This window comes from Artibeus jamaicensis, unplaced genomic scaffold (genome assembly GCF_021234435.1).
Source record: "Artibeus jamaicensis isolate MK-2021 breed Jamaican fruit bat unplaced genomic scaffold, CSHL_Jam_final scaffold_474, whole genome shotgun sequence".
NCBI classification, from domain to species: Eukaryota; Metazoa; Chordata; class Mammalia; order Chiroptera; family Phyllostomidae; genus Artibeus; species Artibeus jamaicensis.
In genome coordinates this window covers 27,430,508-27,451,147 of record NW_026522046.1, presented here as the reverse complement: position 1 = coordinate 27,451,147, position 20,640 = coordinate 27,430,508, and the positions used below count along the sequence as shown (strand labels likewise).

At 41.0% G+C, this 20,640-nt stretch overlaps 1 protein-coding gene across 1 annotated transcript; it reads right to left on the bottom strand.

The window, feature by feature from the left end:
* Positions 1 to 848: 848 nt before the first annotated feature.
* SSR3 (signal sequence receptor subunit 3) lies at positions 849 to 15,123 on the bottom strand. Its single transcript, XM_037155965.2, has 5 exons — positions 14,933 to 15,123; positions 13,643 to 13,769; positions 8,370 to 8,468; positions 2,934 to 3,065; positions 849 to 1,931 (listed from the first exon to the last, which is right to left on the bottom strand). The coding sequence occupies exons 1-5, from the start codon at positions 15,063 to 15,065 to the stop codon at positions 1,865 to 1,867; spliced, it is 558 nt and encodes a 185-aa protein (XP_037011860.1). The 5' UTR covers positions 15,066 to 15,123; the 3' UTR covers positions 849 to 1,864.
* Positions 15,124 to 20,640: the final 5,517 nt, after the last annotated feature.

Sequence of the window (20,640 nt, the reverse complement as noted above, 5' to 3'; positions counted from 1 at the left end):
CTGAAGAACACTAAGTCGATGCCTCTATTTCACCACCCCACTTCAGCTACACTGTGCTTACTAACAATGACCGCAATTCTTCCCTCATCTACACACCCACTGCCATCTAGTGGCAATTTTTGCTGGCAATTTAAAAAGATACTCCACCCAGGTCTGGTAACAAATAGTAGATGCTGATGGTTTGTCAAACAGCCATTTCATTGAGTAAGCAATACATCTGGTACACAAAACTCCGAGCCACTCCATCAGTAGTCAAACTACTGATGGTTATTTATCAACAGGGGTAAAAAAGGTTAAACCTAAAAATAAACCTCTTAGGTGCCACGCTACTCGGCAGTGGATCTTTTCTGACATCCCCATTCACTGTTATCCAGTGACGGCATGTGGGTGACGATGTACCAGCAGAAATGACTGCAAACTAGAAGCAGCGACGGAACAGAACCCTCCACTGCAGACACTGATGACCTGGGCCACGAGGCAAGTGTACTCCTCCCTGTACTCCTTCTGAGTCCTGGGGTGCGGCCTCACCAAAACACCTAACTGCCTGGAAGCAAAACGTGAGCTCCTGATGACTCTATAAAGTTATAAATAAAGCAGCAAGTATTATTTGGAACACTCATCTCCAATTCAGAAGTGGAAAGGGAAGATTAAAACTAGGGTTAGGAATTAGACATATATTTCCTTTGAGGTACTGCTTACAAGGAATATTGGATATGGTCAAGGCTAAAAGGAATATGAAACCACTATCACCTGGGATTCCAAGAGCTTCCCAAGCTTTTTCACATCATGACACACACAGAAAATAACATCTGTACACACACTGGTTAAAAAGAGAAATGACTCTTGGCTGGACCCCCAAGGGCTGAACAGATCAATATTTTATTCACAATCAATGGGAACCTGTGGACTGAAACGTCAAATTTATGAGTGTCTGAGTGGTAAAATGCTGATGAGCACTAAAATCACTTTCATTCCTTGGAATGCTCTTCAAATTCTGGAGCTAAGATCATAAAAATTACTCTGGTCTTTTACATGTCAATATTCAAGTAAGAGGCTCGCTCTCTTACAGACCAACCCTCCAGCAGTAAAACTCCGCTCCCAGAAAACAGTGACTGTCTGTCAACAAGTCAAACCAGCATGAGAGGGTCAAACTGACCTCCCTGGCTGCCCAAGGCCAAAGCTATACAGCCAAACAGGGCGTCTTCAACCTCACAGGGCAACCCTCATATGCCCGGGCACTGTCAGTAGTCACTGCCGTGGCTTGCCTTTCTTCTTTTTTAAAAAAGAACTTTTCCACAAGTTTCTATTCCCTAAGCTGGAGAAACCACGTTTTTAACTTTAATTGAGTTATTTCAAATCACAAATTCAGACTTGTAAACATGAAGTTCAGTCCCGCCCCCCAGCTGGGGGAAAGGGGAAGGAAGAGGATTCATTTTGGTATTTATGGCTCCAAAACAGTTGTAATATTGTGTTTGGAACACACAGAACCAGCAGTTAACTTCTTGCTACTATTACAAATAACAACAGTTCAGTCCAGGTTACTGTGACCTCTGACAAATCAAAGAAACAAGTTATTTTCTCTTCTTGTGATTACAGCACATTGGGAGACACGCTTTGCCTTTTAATAAGTGTCCCGGTACTCGGAGTGTACCTTTCAACTTATGTAATTTCAACCGTCTGTCAAAAAAGAGCCAATAAACAAATATTAAATTACAATGTGCTGGGTTTTTCAAACCTTCAAACTGCAGACTATAAAAACATCGCATGTGTCCCCCACCCTGACCGCCCCGACCACCCCGCTGCTTTTCATACAGCACAGGCCCCCCGTAGATACGGAGCTGGAGGTGCAGCTGGCGTGGTCTATCTACTTGGAGCCAGTGGACAGGAGGGCGATGAGACCTGACGAAGCACTGATGGAGAGAATATAGTTCCTGTGAGAATTTAATGTTAAGGAAAAACTAAGAACCCAAAATCAGTTTTCCAACAAAACAAAAAGAGCCCATCTCTTTGGAATATACTGCTTCCCTCCCGACACTGTATGGTATGTAGTCCCACTGTCTGCAAACACAATTTACAAGTCAGAAGACTATAAAAAACACAAAATGTTCACAGGAAATGTGTACCAATTTTAAAATTGGACTTGGGATCACAAATTAAATATCTGAATTCTATTTAACCTTCAGGAGAAGAGCTGATCAAAGCATATAAGGAAAAAGAGACTTGTTTTGCTTTCTCCCCTCCACAGCAAAGAAAAAAATAAGAGTCCCCATCCATCAGTGTATTGGCTACCGTGGGCCTGTAAAGGGAAGGAGGTTCTGAAAGCCCGCAGCTACTCTTGGCCCGGGGACCCGGCTGGGACAAACCACTGCAGTACTCCCCAGAAGACACCAGGTGAAGGGTGCCTGATCATTACAGCAGAATCTCCAGCCGTTAAAAATGTGGCTGCACCTTCTGAAATAACACCTTTAATAAATTACCATAACAAGAGAAGACTGATTCTTGCCCATAAGTTCAATTTAAGGGCAGCCTGAAACACGGTTAGGATATTATGAAATGTGCCTATTTAACTGCTCTGGCTATCCCTCCCACCCCAACCCCAGAGCTCCAAAGTAGCAAGAGACGCATGGCTTACGTGGCTTACAGCAGGAGCTATCACAGGAAGAAAGTTTGCCTTTGCTCCTCGGAACTCTTTTTTAAAGTAGGTGCTGTATCTGTGAGGCTGCTTACTGTTACATATCATGAAGTCGTAACTTATTAACTCGACAGAATTTTACATCAAACCAAAGCCCTTATTTTAGTTTTGGTTTTATTTTAAATGCTCAGAAACTTGCCTAAGGTCACAGTCTGTTTAATAATTTGACTCCCTGTATAAAACCAAAACAAACTACTGTTTCTAGACTTCTAAAAAAAATAATCGGCCAGTAAAAGGATACACTGTGGGGTTGAAGTTCTTCAATATAAAGAAGGATGCAACAATGACCAAGACCAGGAACAGGGTGTTGTTATAGAAGATGGAAAATGTTGTAGCTTCATAATCAGCAACTTCATTCTTCTTCCACAAGATTCTGTAGACGGAGAAACAAGTCAATCAAGTTTATAAATATGTATTAAAAATTTTAATACCACATGGCTCTACTTCATAGTAAAGTTAGTTTTTCCTTCAGTAACCTGGGCAGAATGTGTTTTCACTATTAAATTTAGTCAGCACTGTCCTTTATACTGAAAAAGGTATTTCACTCTATTGATGACTAAGAAAACAGCTGCTGGGTAAGTTACCTTTTTTACTCAGGCAGTTGGGGCTTTGGATAAAGGGGGTGATTGATCGATGGGGCTTGATTTCATCAGCTAAAACAGGCATCTTGCTCTAGGTCCTCACCTAACACCAGTTTGGCCAGTCGCAGCCTGACAGAGCTTCCTTGGCTGCTGGCTGGCTCGAGACTGTCCAGCCAACAGATGTCAGCCTTCAGCATTACACTTTATAATACAGTCCCCGGAACAAGACTAGCTGAGGCCTCACAAAAGCAGACTTGTTTATGACTATCTTTAGCCATTTCTACTTAATTCGAACAAAAAACCTGCTTGATCATTAGGATACTTTAACTTTTGTAAAACCCATTTATTCTTTTTAAACCACTTTACCCATTATATCTTACTCATTTACTAGTACTTTATCAACCTTTTCTTACACTTCTTCACATGGGCAGAAGGAAGTGCCAGGGTGCTTGTGAATAATGGAGCCTTTATGTCTCTTGGTTAATTTCTTTGTAAAGTAGTTTTTTAAAGGGTAAGTTGCAACCCATTAGTGGGACTTGAAATCAAGAGTGGATTCAATGCTTATAAAAAATAACAGTGGGTTGAGACCAGCCCTTTTTTATTTTTAAATATTTCTATTTTTCAGTGACAGTATTAGTTTCAGAAGTACAGCACAGTGGTGAGACATTTATATAACTTACGAAGTGACCCACCCACCAATAAGCCTGGCACCCATATACAGTTATTACGATGTTTTTCACTATACTCACTAAGCTGTACTTAAAACCCGAGGCTATTCTGGAACTGCCAGTCTGTACTTCTCAGTCCCTTCACATTTTTCACCCAGCAACCCCCCCCTCCTCCTTTCTGGCAACCATCAAAATGTTCTCTATATCCATGTTTGGTTTGTTTTGTATTTTAGATTCCATATATAAGTGAAATCATATGGTATTTGTCTTTCTCCGACTTATTTCACTTAGCATAATACCCCCTAGGTCCATTCATGTTCTTGCAAATAAGACTTCCTTGTTTTTTATAGCCAAGTAATACTTCATTATATATATACATACATACACATACACACACACATATATATATATATATAAAACCTCAACTTTATCCATTTTTCTTTTGATTGGAGCATTTAATCCACTATATTTGAAGTAATTGTTGATATATCCTTATTACTTTCATTAATTGTTCTTTTTTCTTGTTTTTGTAGTTCTTCCATGTTCCTTTCTTATTATCTTGCTCTCTTCTATGTTGGTGACTTTTTGCAGTGTTATATTTTGATTTGTTTCTTTTATTTCCGGTATATCTCTTGTAGATTTTTGGTTTGTGGTAACAAAGTGCTTCATATATACCAAGCTATGTTTACAGAAGTCTGTTTTAAGTCGATTGTCACTTAAATTCAAACACATTCTAAAATCACTTCCACTTTTACTAATCCCTTCCACATTTGTTTTTGTCATTATTTTTGACTTCGTGTGTGTATACACATATCCCTTAATTTATTGTTGTAATTTCACATGATCTTCCTACTTTTGTCTTTTAACCTTTACACTGCTGTAGTGTCGGCTAACTCCCTGCTTTTATTGTGTTTGCTTTGCCAATGAGACTTTTTCTTTGTAACATTTTCATATTCATTTTTTCCTTCTTCTTCTTATGAAAGTCCTGTTAACATTTTTGGTAACTGGTTTGGTGGTGATGAACTCCTCCAGCTTTTTCTCGCCTCATGTTTAAGAAAATACATGGGACAGAACAAAAATACCAAGTGCATCACACACAGTAGGGCAATTACTATTTTGTGAGACATTACACGTGCGTACGTGTGAGTGTATTTGGTGAAAAGGAAACATTTATTTTTTACTGTGGGTCATTATCCAGAAGTTGAAAGCCCCTGCCATTGATGCTTTGTGCCCCTGCCCCACCAAAATACACTACTCTGGGGCCAGATCACAGACACCTGTCCCTGATCCTAAGGATGACACTATGGCTAATGTCCCTGGAAGATGCCCCATTTTATTCAGCAAATATTCTCATCCAGAGTCAACAAGTGTGGCTATATATAGGAGCTAAACGAAGAGTATGCGTGCTGTATCTCCATCACAAGAAATTCGCACTCTCCAACATATATGCCAATTTCCTTAATTCTGTGAATACCATTAACTTAATAAATCTCCAATTACTATAACTGTGGGAGAAGTGAAGAATATTACATTCAATGCAGCCACCAACTATAAAACAACTTCTGATTTCAGAGAAGTTTAAACGTAAAAATATGTATGACTTGACCCTGACTGGTGCAGCTCAGTGGGCTGGGCGTTGCTCCACAAACCAAAAGGTCGCTGGTTTGATTCAGGGTCAGGGCACATGCCTGGGTTGCAGGCCAGGTCTCTGGTTGGGGGCATGTGAGAGGCAACCAACTGATGTTTTTCTAACACATCGATGTTTCTCTTCCTCTCTTTCTCCCTCCCTACCCCTTTTTCTAAAAATAAAGAAAGATCATGTGTGTGTGTGTGTGTGTATGAATGACTTGGAATGGGAAGAGATACCTTATACCATTCTAACACCGACTGATCAAAGAAAACACCAACTCAGGAAGATGCATAAACCCAACATGGTTTAAAACACAGAACAACTGTCTGTTTTTAAGGCTCTGGCACAAGACCCAATGAAGATAGGTTCCTTGTACTGGCTATTAGTGTGCCTTTACTATGGCTGACTGTATCACCCGACCTCCATCCCAGCACTTCTCCCTAACTCCCTGCCATGCCCCTGAGTCAGAAACATCTTCAAAATAGTTCTGATGGAAGAAATAGCCCAACCCCAGTTCCCAATGCAACAAGGCGTTGCATCAGTGTATGGGAGTCAGGACTGCCTGACAGCTTTTAGAACTTTTTCTAGTCCACACATATTCTGGTTCATTTTGAAAAAACTTAGGACTCCCAAGTGGCCTCACCAGCAATGCTTCTGACAAAACTTCACTGTTAGGAAATCTAATTTGGGAGAGCACTTCCCAAGGAGTCATTTTTCCAAGGAGCACTTCTTACTACAAGACAAAAGTTGGGATCAAACTCAACAACTGTTACAATCAGATAATGGTAAATGACAGATCACTGGTAAGTCAAGGAAAAATAATCACACCCTGAGGCAAATATCAATGAAATTTTGATTCTCCTCCACTAATTTCCTCCATGAATGGATGGCCAAGCAGTTTCAAAGTGGCATGTAGTACATACTCTAAATGACGGTAGATGAAGATTTGATAGATATACATCCCTGCCTTCTCTTAAATCAAATCTCTCCTTTGAAAAACAAAAACAGTAGATCATAATGGGAATTGTGGTCTCTGTTAGCAGAGTGAGTCATGAGTATAGACCTGGGTACAACTACACCCAGTGTAGCTTTTGTGAAAGAAATACAAAACGAATAGCAGCTCAAATTTTTACTAAGAACAAGAATAGAAATTTCATAATCTTCTAACACTCTGCATTTTATGTGTCAGCGAAACCTCCTCTTCATCCTCCTTTGAAATATCAGATGGCACAAAGGTTTCTCTTCCAATTCCAACTCTGATCCATTAGTAGTGACCAAGCGAATACAGTGCTGAGAAAAATTCTGAGACACGTCCCAGAACCAAGAACAAGTACCAGACCAAATCAGGCAAGTCTGCAGTAGGCAGATGAGACCCACTTACTATCTCTGATATAATAACCACCTGAAACCTGTAAGAGCTATAATGAGTATTTTGAAACTGGGTAACTAAGATATGCACTCCAGTTTAAGAACTATTATTCTCATTATAATTCAATAAAAAGTTTTTTAAAATGTGCTCTAGATTCTCTAACCTCCATCCCTATGCCAAAATTTGCAATCAGAAAGCTATGCAGCCAGACCTCCTCATTGAAGATGCTCTCTGAAGAAAGGCCTTCCGGCCATGGTTTTAGTACAGTGGCTGCAGTTTCATAAAGGATCCATAGGAGATAACCACTGCAATAATGTCTGGGTGCCGTTCCAAAACGAAGACCTTGTTCATTAAGTTACTCAGTGTCCCTTAAATAAGGATCCACTTGATAAAGCCCTTCCAAGACTCAGTGCCAGGAAAGTTTCTTTTCAGGAGGATATGCATACAGCTTCTCATCAGACAGTGAAAGCAGCACTGGCCCAGATGCTTCTCCTGACACTTGGAAGCTCAGAGCTAAGCTGAGTGCTCAAATGCTATTACTAACCCTGAGGTCCTCGCCTACTCTTTCTTATTCTTAAATGGCTTCTACCCTTTTAAAACTGCATTGTTTTGTTGTATAAGCACTTTGATATCACAAATCCCCACAAAGTCTTTCTGGAGCAAGGTGGGATAAAAATTCCATTTCACAAACCACTCTGTAGATCCCAACACTTAAGATCCATGAGAACGGCCTCGATTCATGACTCTATTCAACCATCTGGCAACTCTGAAGCACAAGTTTGCTTGATCATTCAGAGACTTCTGCTACTCAGACGTTAGACTGTTTATTAACCCTTCTAAGAGTAGTTGACAGGAAAAATTGGGGTCGGGGCAAGGGCTAACAAACATGATGAAGGTTGAGTTTTTTCCCAACCAGAGCAGATAACCCAGACTGAAAACTCAGTAGCAGAAATACCACCACCTAAAAATATAAGCACACAACACAATATAAACTGTTCAGACCCAGAGGGGTTAGGTGATGAGCCCAAGGTCACACAGCTAAGTCAGCAGCAAGGCAGTTAGAAGCACAAGCCAGACCAGATTTGTTCTTACCAGGGCTTTACCACAAGCCAATCTCTGGCTATAGGCAAGTCACTCAAGCTTCCCATACCTCAGTTTCCTGAGATGTAAAATGGAGATAACAACAGTGCTTACCTTAGCACTGTTTAGAGAAATACGAGAACTGTGTATACAACTTAAAGGAAAGTATCTGGTAGTATTAAAAACTCAGAAAGTCAGTTACTCCCATTACTACCCTCTTCTACAAAACCAATGTTGGCCTCAGTCAATTCCAACACCCACATTCTCTAAGCAGAAATCAAAAACGTATTTTCTACAAAGTATCCCCTTTTTTGTGATCACCACAAACAGTTTCAATAAGGAGTCAAACCTTTCATCTTTTTCCTTCCGAGACATCTTTCTATTATCAGCTTCAGAAAGCTTCCGAGTCACTTCTTTGGAAACAGCATCTTCCCTCTTCTGTGCTACTCTGGAAGGAAAAGAAAAAATGTTTCCATGTGCTCTGGGAGTGGACATCACTATCTCTCAGGAACACCCTGTACTCATATTTTGTATTGGCAACTGTATAATACTTTACATTTCAAAAAAGTAAACTGTACAGAAAGTTCCAAGTTTATTACACTGCACTAGCCAAAAGAGAGGGAGTTCGAGAAACTTCCAAGATACAGTTTATTAGTTATGTGTTTCATTTCTGCTTAAAAGGAAGAATTTTCCAAAGTTTATGTATTTAATATGGAAACTGAAGTCAAATTGCATTAGCACAGTTTAGTTATGAATCATGATGAACCCATTTTGTTTCAGCCTATAATTTAACTGTTCAACAAATAAATTTGACAAGGCATTAGCAAATGATGTATGATTTTAATTCCAGTAAATAATGGGATAGAAAACTAGGCTTAAAAAAACAAAAGGGAAATTAACAGCTGTAATATCTGAAAGTAATGCTTTCAACTCCACTCCAAAGGACGATTTCACTAATAAGAAATAAAACCACGTGGTCAGGGACCAACCATACCACTTTTAGTTAAATGGACCACTGGTTTGAGAGTTGCACAAAAAGATACTATGGAATCAGCCAGAAAAGGTTGGAAATAATATATTTAAAATATCAGACCAGAGTCTTCAGTGACAAGTCAGATTAAAGAGAAATTAAATATATACTCATCAAAAAATATATATGATGAATTTTATCAGATGGGATTGCTAAATAAATGAGAGGATAAAATTGAAGCTATGAGATACAAAGTCTCCCCAAAGATTATGAGTTAAATTTCACATGATACATTTTTCACAATATAGGAAAAACTTATTAGCCATAAATATAGAAGAAAAAGTAAAAACTGAATGCGAGCAACATATAACAGTTACACACAGAGTCCCACCATGAAAACATCTGACATGATACTGAGATGTTATTAAAAACAATAGAATGTGAACTGCAGAGACAGAAATCTGTTCAAGCCATGCTCAGCTAATCAGTCCCTGTGACTATGCTATATTTAGTTCTGCTTCGTGCACCAAACTACTGGAGAAATCAGGATGGCTTCCTGGGGAAAAAAGCCAAAGATCATTGAAGGCACAGGTTTTACCTATGTCTCCATCTCTGTATCTGACCCAAGAACCAGGTTAGAACCAACTTTGTTAAAAGAAAACCTTTGAGCCCTGGCTGGTGTAGCTCAGTGGATTGTGCACGGATGGGCTTATGAACCAAAGGATCGAGGTTCGATTTCCAGTCAGAGCACATGCCTGGGTTGCAGGCCAGTTCCCAGCAGGGGACTCACGAGAGGCAACCATACATTGATATTTCTCTCCCTCTCTCCTTCCCTTCCCCTCTAAAGATAAATAAAATCTGGGAAAAAATTAAATAAATATATAAATCGTGCCATTAAAATAAATAAATAAATAAAATTTAATCTTGAAGGAAAAAAAAAACCTTTGGTCAGTTTTGACTGAAGTATTTTTCTACAAATTGATAACTGGAAGGAGGAAAATCAATTTGTCTAAGAAAAATAGATAAAAGGAAATTAAGTTCTGAAACCTAAAGAAAAAGGCAGCTAAGGGGGCAAACAACTATCTTTTTAAGAGATACTTTAAGACAGTATAGTATACTTTTTCCTCCCAGAAATCCAACTTCACCTGACTGACGGCAAAGTTCTGAACCTCACTAGTACACCAGGCATTCAGTGTTTCTGACCTTCACATAAAGCCCACTCTTTTCCAAGAATGACCAACTGAAAAGAAATGCACACGGTTTATAGCAGAAACCTTTCTTAGCTGAAGAAAGAGAGAAAAAATACCCATGTGCGCGCACACCCCCCAACTGTCAGGACACCAGGAATAAACTATTTGAAAAAGTCAGTTATCTCCAAGCATCTTCAGGGCAGAGAGTCAGTCATCTGTTCACATTACAAATCCTCCTGAAGAGACTGAACCGGATAAATAGTTACCTTCTCTTCTAGGTCTAAAAGTCTATATTCAACAACCACACTGTCGGTTTATTAGAACTCAAGAAGAAGCCCTACCCTCTGGTATTAAAGATGTAAGAGAATAAACCTCACTCAGCACTGAATACTGTAAAAAAAAAAAAAATAGAGGTCACTCCAATGGCTCACTACTCAGCCAACTGAGAAAACCCACAAAACCAACTGTATTTTCTATTATTTTTTTAACATCAGTATGTCTGAACCCTTCCAGAATAAAAAAATGAAAATACTACCTATGGCCCTGGCTGGTGTGGCTCAGTGGATTGAGCTTTGACCTGCGAACCCAAGGGTCGCCAGTTCGACTCCCAGTCATGACACGTGCCTGGGTTGCAGGCCAGTTCCCTACTTGGGGGGGCTGAGGGGGGGCATGTGAGAGGCAACCACACACTGATATTTCTCTTTCCCTTCCCCTCTCTTGAAAAACAAATAAATTAAATCTTTAACAACATTAGTACCTATGTAATTTTTAAACACATTTTTGCAAACATTTTTTAGGTCATGCCAACTCAAAAAAAAATTCTAAGGGCTCTCTGATCCCCAAACTCTCCAACACTGCACATAAACGGTTGTTATGTGACAGACACTATGCTTATAATATCACACATTATCATATTTAATCCTCATCATCCTATGAGGCATCATTACTACCCCCATTTTACAGCTCAGGAGTCTGAAATCTAGAAAGGTAAGACGTACACCCAAGGTTATACATTTACGAACAGAACCGGGACTGAAATCCAGGCCGTGAACTCTGAGTCATCCGCCCTCTATCACTTACACCCAGCCACACTCAGCATCCTCCTCGGTCTCTGAGCTTTAAGCTTCTTTCATATCTGTAGGAGTTTCAATGTCAGTGGCAATATTTAGCACTGAACCAAAACTATAATTAAAATACAATTTCACTGATAGAATCTATTAAATGAGTAATCCATAGAAATGTTTACTGAAATAAATGTACCCTTATAACTGTTTTCAGTAACCTAAGACATGGCAGTTTCCCTCAAGAAGCCCAAAGTAGAAATGAGAAGGCAAAAAGAACATGATTTTGATTTCAAAAAAGTGAGTAAGAAATGGTATGCAGACAAGGGAAAAATGCCGAGTCTCAAAGGGGCTGAGTTCCTGGGGGATCACAAAGGACGGGCTGTGCAAGACGCCCACTCTGAGAGCTCACTATCCACAGAAAGTGGTGCCTCACAAGGAGGACAGCCCAGAACGGCACGGGCGGAGGTGGCTGAATCCTGGAGTGGCAGTTGGTGAAGAGGGGCTGCCAAGCAGAAAGACCACAAAGGTGGCCGATCACTCCACTGGCCAAGCAGAACTGCAGCCACGCACAACCTGAGCTCCCGTGCGTCCGGAATAGCAGATGGGGCCACTCTCAGCTGCTGAGCCTATTCTGTCCTCCTTACGACAAACCCCCAGTAACTGAGAACACTTCACTTTGTCTCTATTCCTTGTCGCCAGAAAAACCGTAACTCAGAGACAACATACCTGGGAAGAATGTCTCTGGAAAAGATTCTCGACTCTTGAAATAACAGAGATACAAGAATGGAAAGGAAGAAAGACAATTAGTAATGAGGGCAGACACAAAACCCTTCCAAAGGATGACATGAAGGCTGAGTAAGAAGAGCTAAGGCCCAAGTGGCCAGGCTGGTAGGAGGCGGATGACTTGCACCCCAGGGGCCTGGAAGAAATGTGGCTTTAATACAGTTAGAAAAGAGAAGGCCGTGGTGAGTTTTAAGAGAGTGACAGGATTAAAATGATGGCTGATAAGGATGAATACATATTTGTTATTCCAATAAAGCAAGAACAGTACCTACAGTTCACATGAATGATACGGATTATGTACGTGCTTTGTACTGTGCAGGGCACAGAGGGTCTCAAGCTTTAAAGGACTGGATGGAGACTGCTACAGCAATCCGAGCAGAAACGGCTTCCAGGACAGAGCAAGAACCATGGGAATGAAAAGACAAAGCGCACGTGAGGCACACTGGTACCTCAGAGTCTCCACAAAATTCCGACTGCCTTGATGATTGGGGTGAGGGCAGGGGTAGTGGTGGAGGGAAGATGGAGAAAACTGCACTTGAGCAACAACAAAAAGAAAGTAATTCCAGAGAAACAGAGAACCGTGAAGGGTCCATGAAGGAAACAGAAATATCCTGGCTATCCTGAATCAAGTGTCAGAACGTGCATGAAAGGTACTTCAATGGGTGCCTTCTCCAATTGAACATTAACTGACACCTGTCTCCCATGAGGACCACAGCACTTGGAAGTAACAACTGTTACTACTTTTCCTTAAGTTCTGACTATTTCCCCCACATTTTGACCTTTATGAAACCAGAGTAGATAGTGCTTATAATGAATGTATAAATGTGTAGTTGTGTGGCTTGGGTTTTCTTCTCAAACACTATCATTAAAATAATGATGTATTTTATGCCCCAGCAGGGTGGCTCCCTCGGTTGGAGCACTGTCCTGTACACCAGAAGACTGAGGGTTCAATTCCCAGTCAGGTTCCTAGGTTGCAGGATTGGACCCCAGTCTCAGGAAACTGACTGATCCTCTCTCTCTCCCTCACCCTTCTTCCCAGTCCTTCCTCCTCTCTCCCTCTCTCTCCCTCCTTTCCTCTCCATCTAAAATCAATGGAAGAAAAACGTATCACTGGGTGGGAATTAAAGAAATTTTTAAAAATGATGTATAATATTTGTGATCTTAAAGTAGAGGAAATATGACAACCTTTTATATTTTTATATACTCATAAGAAAAATGTAATTAGCATAAAAAACATTAGAGTTTAATAACAACTAGACCACTTTTTACACATCCAAAAATAGAACATGGAGAGCCTGGAACAATTCTTTCCAGACAGAATTCCATTTGCTTTTGAAATGTTAATTTACTCAGTGGTTTTGTTTTTCTGATTAAACTCCATGACTACAGATAGTGCTAAAGTGATCTAATTCCACTAAAAACCAACTTTCATAGCAGTGTTAGAAGTCTGCTTCAAGTTAGTAATTCTTCATAGCATGAGGGTGCCTTCCCCCCAAATACAGATACACAGAGACCTCAAATTAGTGCTTATTGAAACCTACACAAACACAAACGGCCTTTAAGACATCCTACTACATAAAAATGCATCACACTCTCACTTGAGAAATATACTTACTTGTGCTTGAGAACAAATTTCACATTTTTGTAGGCAAAGGCTACCAAATAAGTGCTTACTAGGGTCATCACACTATACAGAACAGCAGACTGAATAAGATCCATATGCCATATTCGCCAGTATAACCCTGAAGATAAAAAAGGGGGGAGAACAAAAAGAAACAAAACATTACCACCCAGTTATGAAGGCCTGCTGGTAAAACACAGTCTGGGTTAGGGGATCTAATATAGCGTAAGAGGAACTTCTTAAGTGGGATGTCCAGTAAAAAGTTACGGTCTCAACCTTACCAAATTCAGAACACTTGAAAAACATAACCTTCCAAATGAGATTTCTGTGTCTTCTAAAATGAGAACTCTGGCTCAACTAAATCACAATTCTGACTTCCAAGTTCATTCATCAGGTTACTATTAAGCTAAATACAGGCCATTCCAAAATGCCATGTGCAGTCCTAAGGCACCGTTTACCTGCTGACGTGGCTGTTATCTGAACTCAAGGCATGCTCAGTGCGGCCACTGAGCCACAAGGGCTTCACGCCATGTAAACTGCGCGCTGGGTTTTATTAAACAAAAACAACAACAAAAAACAAATCTGGATTTGAATGCCCAACAAGAGTGCAGCAGTGAGAGAGACGGGAAATTCAAATTTTGGAAACCTGAGCCCTAAAAAAACCTTTGGCCAAGTCTGAAGAGTTTTCCCTTCCAAGTGAGAACTGCCCTAATAAGATGGCTAAAAAATTTAAACAGAGTAAATCGCTGGTCCAACCTCAGTCAACAAAGTAAGAAAATGATGCTCAGCAGTGTGAAGCGGTTCACCGAAAGCTACACTTCGAATTCAGTGCGAGAGTTAATGGGAACCTCTCCCTCCCTTTAATTTATTAGTTCTCCAATATAAGTAATGATGTAAGTGTAAGATCTCGTAACGGCAATCAAGAGTTTTGGGGCTGAGGGAGTGGAGAGGGGACAAAGAACAGGCTTTATGCAGGAGTGTCAGCACCAGATCTTAACCAGGGTTTAAATACAGAGCCGGGGCTGCCTGGTGAATCACAATCCCCGCCAACTGAGGCCCGGGAACCAGCGTACATCTAAAAAGCTCCACCAGTGCCTTTCGTGGGATGCAGCCCACCGCCATCCCAGACGAGAACACTGAGGCTGGCAGAGGTTACGTGAGAGCGCAAATCGAGTGCCCCAGCACTCTCTCTCTCTCTCTCGCCATTCCGCCAGGCCCTGCCACGTCCCCGCCCAACTTGACCAGCCGGCGTTCTCTCCCAGCCCGCCTGCTCCCATAACTCACAGATGGGGATGGCCGACACGATGAAGGCGTTCCCAAAGAAGAGAGCGGAGGACTTGGCTGAGAGGTTACGGCTGAAGTCCTGAAGGAGCAGGTCCTCTTCGGACTGCTGCTTAGAGGCGCCTTTGGGAGCCATGGTGGAGCAGGAGCCGCAAGGAGGGAGGACCCAGCCCGGCGGGAGGCCGGGCGCTGATCTCTGGCCCCGCCCCCGGGGCCGCCAAATCCTCTATAGACCCGTCAGCACTGAGCGCGGAGGCGGGACCCGCGCAGCGCGAAGCAAGTTTCCTCAGGATTGGCCAGACTGGGCGCCGCTACTCAGAATTCCCGGCGTGATTGGGCGAGCAGGCAAGACTTCCGCATTCCTGGACAGCCTCCAGATTCTTTGGCTTCCACGGGAACTCTGGGATTTGTAGTTTAGTGAGTGCTTTTTTTTTTTTAATTAACGAAACTTTATTAACAGTCCACTTCACAGGTAATAGATGGACTCTTTCCAAGTCCGGAATTCCGGGGTCAGAAGTTCTGGCTCCTTCGGTCATGAAAAAGTTAGTACCCTCTCTGTGTAGCCAGTACTGGGGCATGAAAGGAAAAAGAGGAGAAAGATAAGTATAGCTAACATGTGTAGAGTTCCTTCTCCTTTACACATTCGTTATTTCATTTAACATCCTCTGAAATTCTGTGTTCTTCATTATCGTTGCCCTATCTTGCAGGTAGGACCAGAATGGGGGACCAGAAGAAATGGTGCTCCGGGCGTGGGCCCTTTTCACCGTTAAGGGCTACCTTTGTAAGAAAAAGAAGACAATTTCAATTTTAAGAGACTCGTATCTCATTAAGATAATATTTAACATGCGTCTAACAACACATTTATAAACTACTACTATTTTCTTACTTTTATTTCAGCTAAATCTTTAAAGCAGTGTGGTCTCCAGAGTCGTGCTGAATTAAACATAATACTAGGTAGAGACAACGTGTCGGCTGGGCGGGCCTTCTCTGAAGCTCAGAAAGCTGACCAAAAGCTCACCATGCCTATTAAAACGGCTGGATACCATTTTGAACTCAACAAATTATCACTTTTCCTTCAAAAAGTAATGTCCATCCATTTCACTCTCAGCAAAAGCTTCTTTCATCTACATTAGTGACTTTACACAAAACTTCCTCAACCTCCAGCTTTCCTATCAAATTTATAGATCTTTCTCTTTCATCGTATCCAAACTGCAATCTACCTCCACAGATTCCATTCTGATGGCATTGTCTTCAACCTTTTCAATCAGTTCTCTCTGTAGGTACCCCAGTGAGTTTTCCTGGACTATAAATCATTCCATTATCTACAGCAATCATTCCCAAATGCCAGAAATTTTCATCAATTCACTGCAAAATGAAAAAGAAAAAAATAGAGTAGTGAAATTTTCCAGAAAACTAAAAATATTCATCTTAAAATATATGCACTGGTATCTCTTTTTAATGTTAAAATGTTTTCTCTTTTATTATGTGGGGATGGTGATAGTAAAAGAAACTCTTATTTTCTCTTCCCACCTACTCCTCTATCAGTTTTTCTTATCTTGATAAATCACTCCCCTTTTCACCCATTGGCTCTAGCTAAAATGCTAGGTTTCAGTACTAATTCTGTTCTTTCTCTCTTCAGCTATGACCAATGCATCAGCAAAACTGTTTGGCCCTGTCCTCATAACTAGGTTTCCAGCTTGCTATTGTAAAATACATATATGAAAAGAAGATAAGACATAAAATCAGAAAACTTTTAAGACCAAAAGTGACAAAAATCATCAGGATTACTTGAAAGAAAAAGAGGAAGGAAATAAGCAATGGGAGTTAAAGAGAATTCTAGTTGAGAAAAATATTTAAACAATTAAATAGGAAAGATAAAGGTTTAAAATGTTAAGTAAATTAAAAAATGTTAAAATTGAACTGTTCAAAATAAGTTAGGTAAGAAAAATTAATACACTTTGTAAACCAAGAATAAAAACCTGAGATAATACATATAAACAGAAGAGAATCTAAAATAATAGGAACTTAGCCCTGGCTGGTGTGGCTCAGTAGATTCAGCACCAGTCTGAGAACCAAAAGGTCTTCAGTTCAATGCCATCACAGCACAAGCCTGGGCTGTGGGCAAGGGCCCCTGCTGGGGTCTTGAGAGAAGCAATCGATCTAAGTTTCTCTCCCTCTCTTTCTCCCTCCCTTCCTGTCTCTCTAAAAATAAATGAATAAAATCTTTTAAAAAATAGGAACTTAAATTTTGTATGTGGTAAGTTAAAGAATGATGATAAGCAATGATACTCACGACAGAGAAGGCTTTATGATTACAATGAAGACTAGGAAGTAGCACACCTTAAGTACTACTAAAGCAGTGTTTTCTTACACTCGATGTTATCTAGTTCCTTTTTTAAAAAGGTCTTATTTATTATTTTTTTTAAAGAGAGGGGAAAGGAGGGAGAAGGCGAAGGAGAGAAATATTGATGTCTGAGAGGAACATCAGTCAGGTGCCTCTCACACACCCCCAGCTAGGGGCCTGGCCCACAACCCAGGCATGTGTCCTGACTGAGAATCGAACCAGTGAACTTTCGGTTCTCAAACCGGTGCTCAACCCACTGAGGAAGAGTAGCAATATCTAAGGCATATGGCATATGTAGTCATTTACACATGGCATATATGGTCATGGCACATAGGACAAGCAAAGTAAACAATGTGCTAAAACAATAAAAGAAGGATAGACAATAGATTCTGTCCAAACTAAGATCTGCAAGACTCGTGCATTTTGCCTATTTCAATACAGTTCAATGCTATGAAGGAACCAGATGGACTTGATTCCACATCAGTAGTTTTCTAATCCATGAATTGCAGGCTTAATGTTTCCATCATATCACTTTACACTTATCAGGTTGGTGAGAGAGATTGTTTTAAATAATTGAAAACAATTATTACTGTCAGGGTTATGGATAACAAATTTCTCTCTTCCACTGCTGAGGGCTTTGTGAAAGAAAATCTGGCAAGTTAAAAATTACTGTATCTTCTGTAGCAGACGCTGCAAATTGCCTAGCCAATAAAGAAAAGAAAAAAAAAACCACTGCTAGCTTTTCACTGAGACCTTGTGAAGAGTAATAAATGAATCATCCGGGGGAGGGGGAGCTTCTTTTATAAAGCTCATTTGAACCGCAAATCTCATTATGGGAATAAGGTTTTTAAGAAAAGATAAAACAGTTATATTATTTCTCTAGGTATAATATTTTAAAATCCTCATGAAAGACAATGTACTCTGTCAAAGTACATTTCAGTCACTGATATATGATTAAATCATTGGTTCACGATTCATACAAATATTAAGTTACTTCCGGAAAGGCCCTCCTGCTAGACCCTTGGAAGTATCCAAATAATAATCATGATAATTATAATTACAATAACCAAAATTTACTGAGTCTTCGTTATGTATCTAGCTCTATGTTTGGCCCTTCACATACATAATCTAATTTAATCTGCCCAAAAATGCTAAGTTATTATTATCCCTTTTGTTAGATAAAGAAACGAAGGTAGAGATTAGTAAAGTGCCAGTGATAAAAAGTTCAAACCTAGCCCTGGCTGGTGTAGCTCAGTGGATTGAGCACGGGTCTGCAAACCAGACAATCCAAGTTTGATTCCCAGTCAGGCCACATGCCTGGGTTGCTGGCCGGTCCCCTGCAGGGGTGTACCAGGGGCAACTACACATTGATGTTTCTCTCCCTCTCTCCTTCCCTTCCCCTCTAAAGATAAATAAATAAAATCTTTTAAAAAAGTGCAAACCTTATAAAAGTTATAAAAACACAAGAGTTTATCAGAGTTTATTTGTGCCAAATTGAGAGCAAGCCCAGAAGCGAGATCTCAGAGGATGGAGAAAATGCTCCGGAGAATGGCAGTTTTGCAGTTCTCTGCGTACATTTAGAGTCAAAGGATGAAACGCAAGAAGGCTTATGTGAAATCCATTGGTGATAGATTAAGGAGGCAGGAGAGCAAGGCGGGGAAAATTTCTAGGATTGGGTAAAAAGTAAAATTGAGAGGTACATCTTTATATTGATGCGTACAAGATAGTGACCATTTAAATATATGGCAAATCAAGGTGGTATTCTGGCAATGACAAGGAGGAATTGATACAGGGTGCAGCCGGGGGGGCCCCAAGAAAAGATTTGGAATGGTGTCCAGAATTCAAAATGTATAGAAATATTGGACATATAAAATGTCCTCGCCCACCGCCCCAGGGGGAAGAGACAAATAGAACCAGGGCCATTGAGAACTGTTTTGCATAGCAATAGTTTTGCAGCTAACCTCTGGAATGGTTATTTAACATATCTATAACCTTTAACTGGTTTCATAGATATGTTAAATAGCTGTGGCCAAGTTTGGAGCGAGGGAGAAGGGAGTGGCTTGGGACTGAGAATGGTAACTAGGGGCTGCGCCCCTGAGAGGAGCTCCTGTGTGGAAGCTTGGAAAAAGATGGGCTCCAGGACATGAGGGGATAACTGCCCAGGTGAAAGGGAAGACCACGCAGCTTGGCCAGAATGGAGGTCCCTGCAGCCAGGTGAAGAAGAAAGCCACATGCTTTTGGTGGAGTGCGGACTCCTGCAGCTTTGGTAGAAGAGGCCCACGCGGCTTTGGGGTGCCCCCTTTGGCCACGTGGCCTGGGAAGCAGGAGAGACTTTGACTGGAACTGGGTACAAAGTACTCTTGCCAGTGGACCATGAGAGGGTACCACAGTGCTTTGGGTTAACTAGAGATCCTGCACAGTGACACAGCTGACGGTGACAGCGGCCTGCAACACAGACGTGTGCTCTTTTCCTGATTTACAGTACCCAGAGTTGGGACAGTGGGAGAAGGGAGCTGTGTGAGTGTAGGAGTATACCCTAAAAGACTTTGATATTTTAGTGGAGGCGTTAGGCCTGAATAGCATTAAATAAACATTTCGTTTCCTTTTCACAAATCTCTGGCATTGAGAGATGTCTTTCCAATTGGCGGTGGACAGAAGAGCCCAGCAGATTATTATTTTTGTCCTTGGGAGGGGCCCCTGTTGTATAGCAGTTTTTGGCATCCCTAGGTGGGCCAAATATTGTATTGCCCCCTCCCCCCACCTCTTGTTCGGTAACAGAATTTCAGGATCACCATGCTTTGGTTGTACCTCTGAGGGATTTGGAGAAGATTACTTAGCATTTTAAAGGTGTGTTACTCTAGATGCATAAGAACAATGGACAGGTCTGGCTTAAGCTAAAGATTAACCTTCTGCTATGGAAGCTATGGGCCTGGGAGGACTACTTACCCATCATGACTTGCTCGGTGAGGAATTTATGATCAGATCACCCCGAGTGATTACTTTTGGTCACTGAGCTTGTAGTCCTGATACAGGGTGCAGCCAAGGCCCCCCCCAAAAAAAGATTTGGAATAGTGTCCAGAATTCAAAGTGTATAAGGATATTGGAGAGACATATAAGATGTCCTCACACCACCCCAAGGGGAAGAGACAAATAGAGCCAGGGCCATTGAGAGCTGTTTTGCACAGCAACAGTTTTGCATTTAACCTCTGGAATGATTATTTAACATATCTATAACTGGTTTCATAGATATGTTAAATAGCTGCGGCCAAGTTCTGAGCCAAGAAGAAGGGAGTGGCTTCTACGCAGGATGTAACTAGGGGCTGGGCTCCTGAGGGAGGGGGTCTGTGTGAGATCTTGGAAAAGGTTG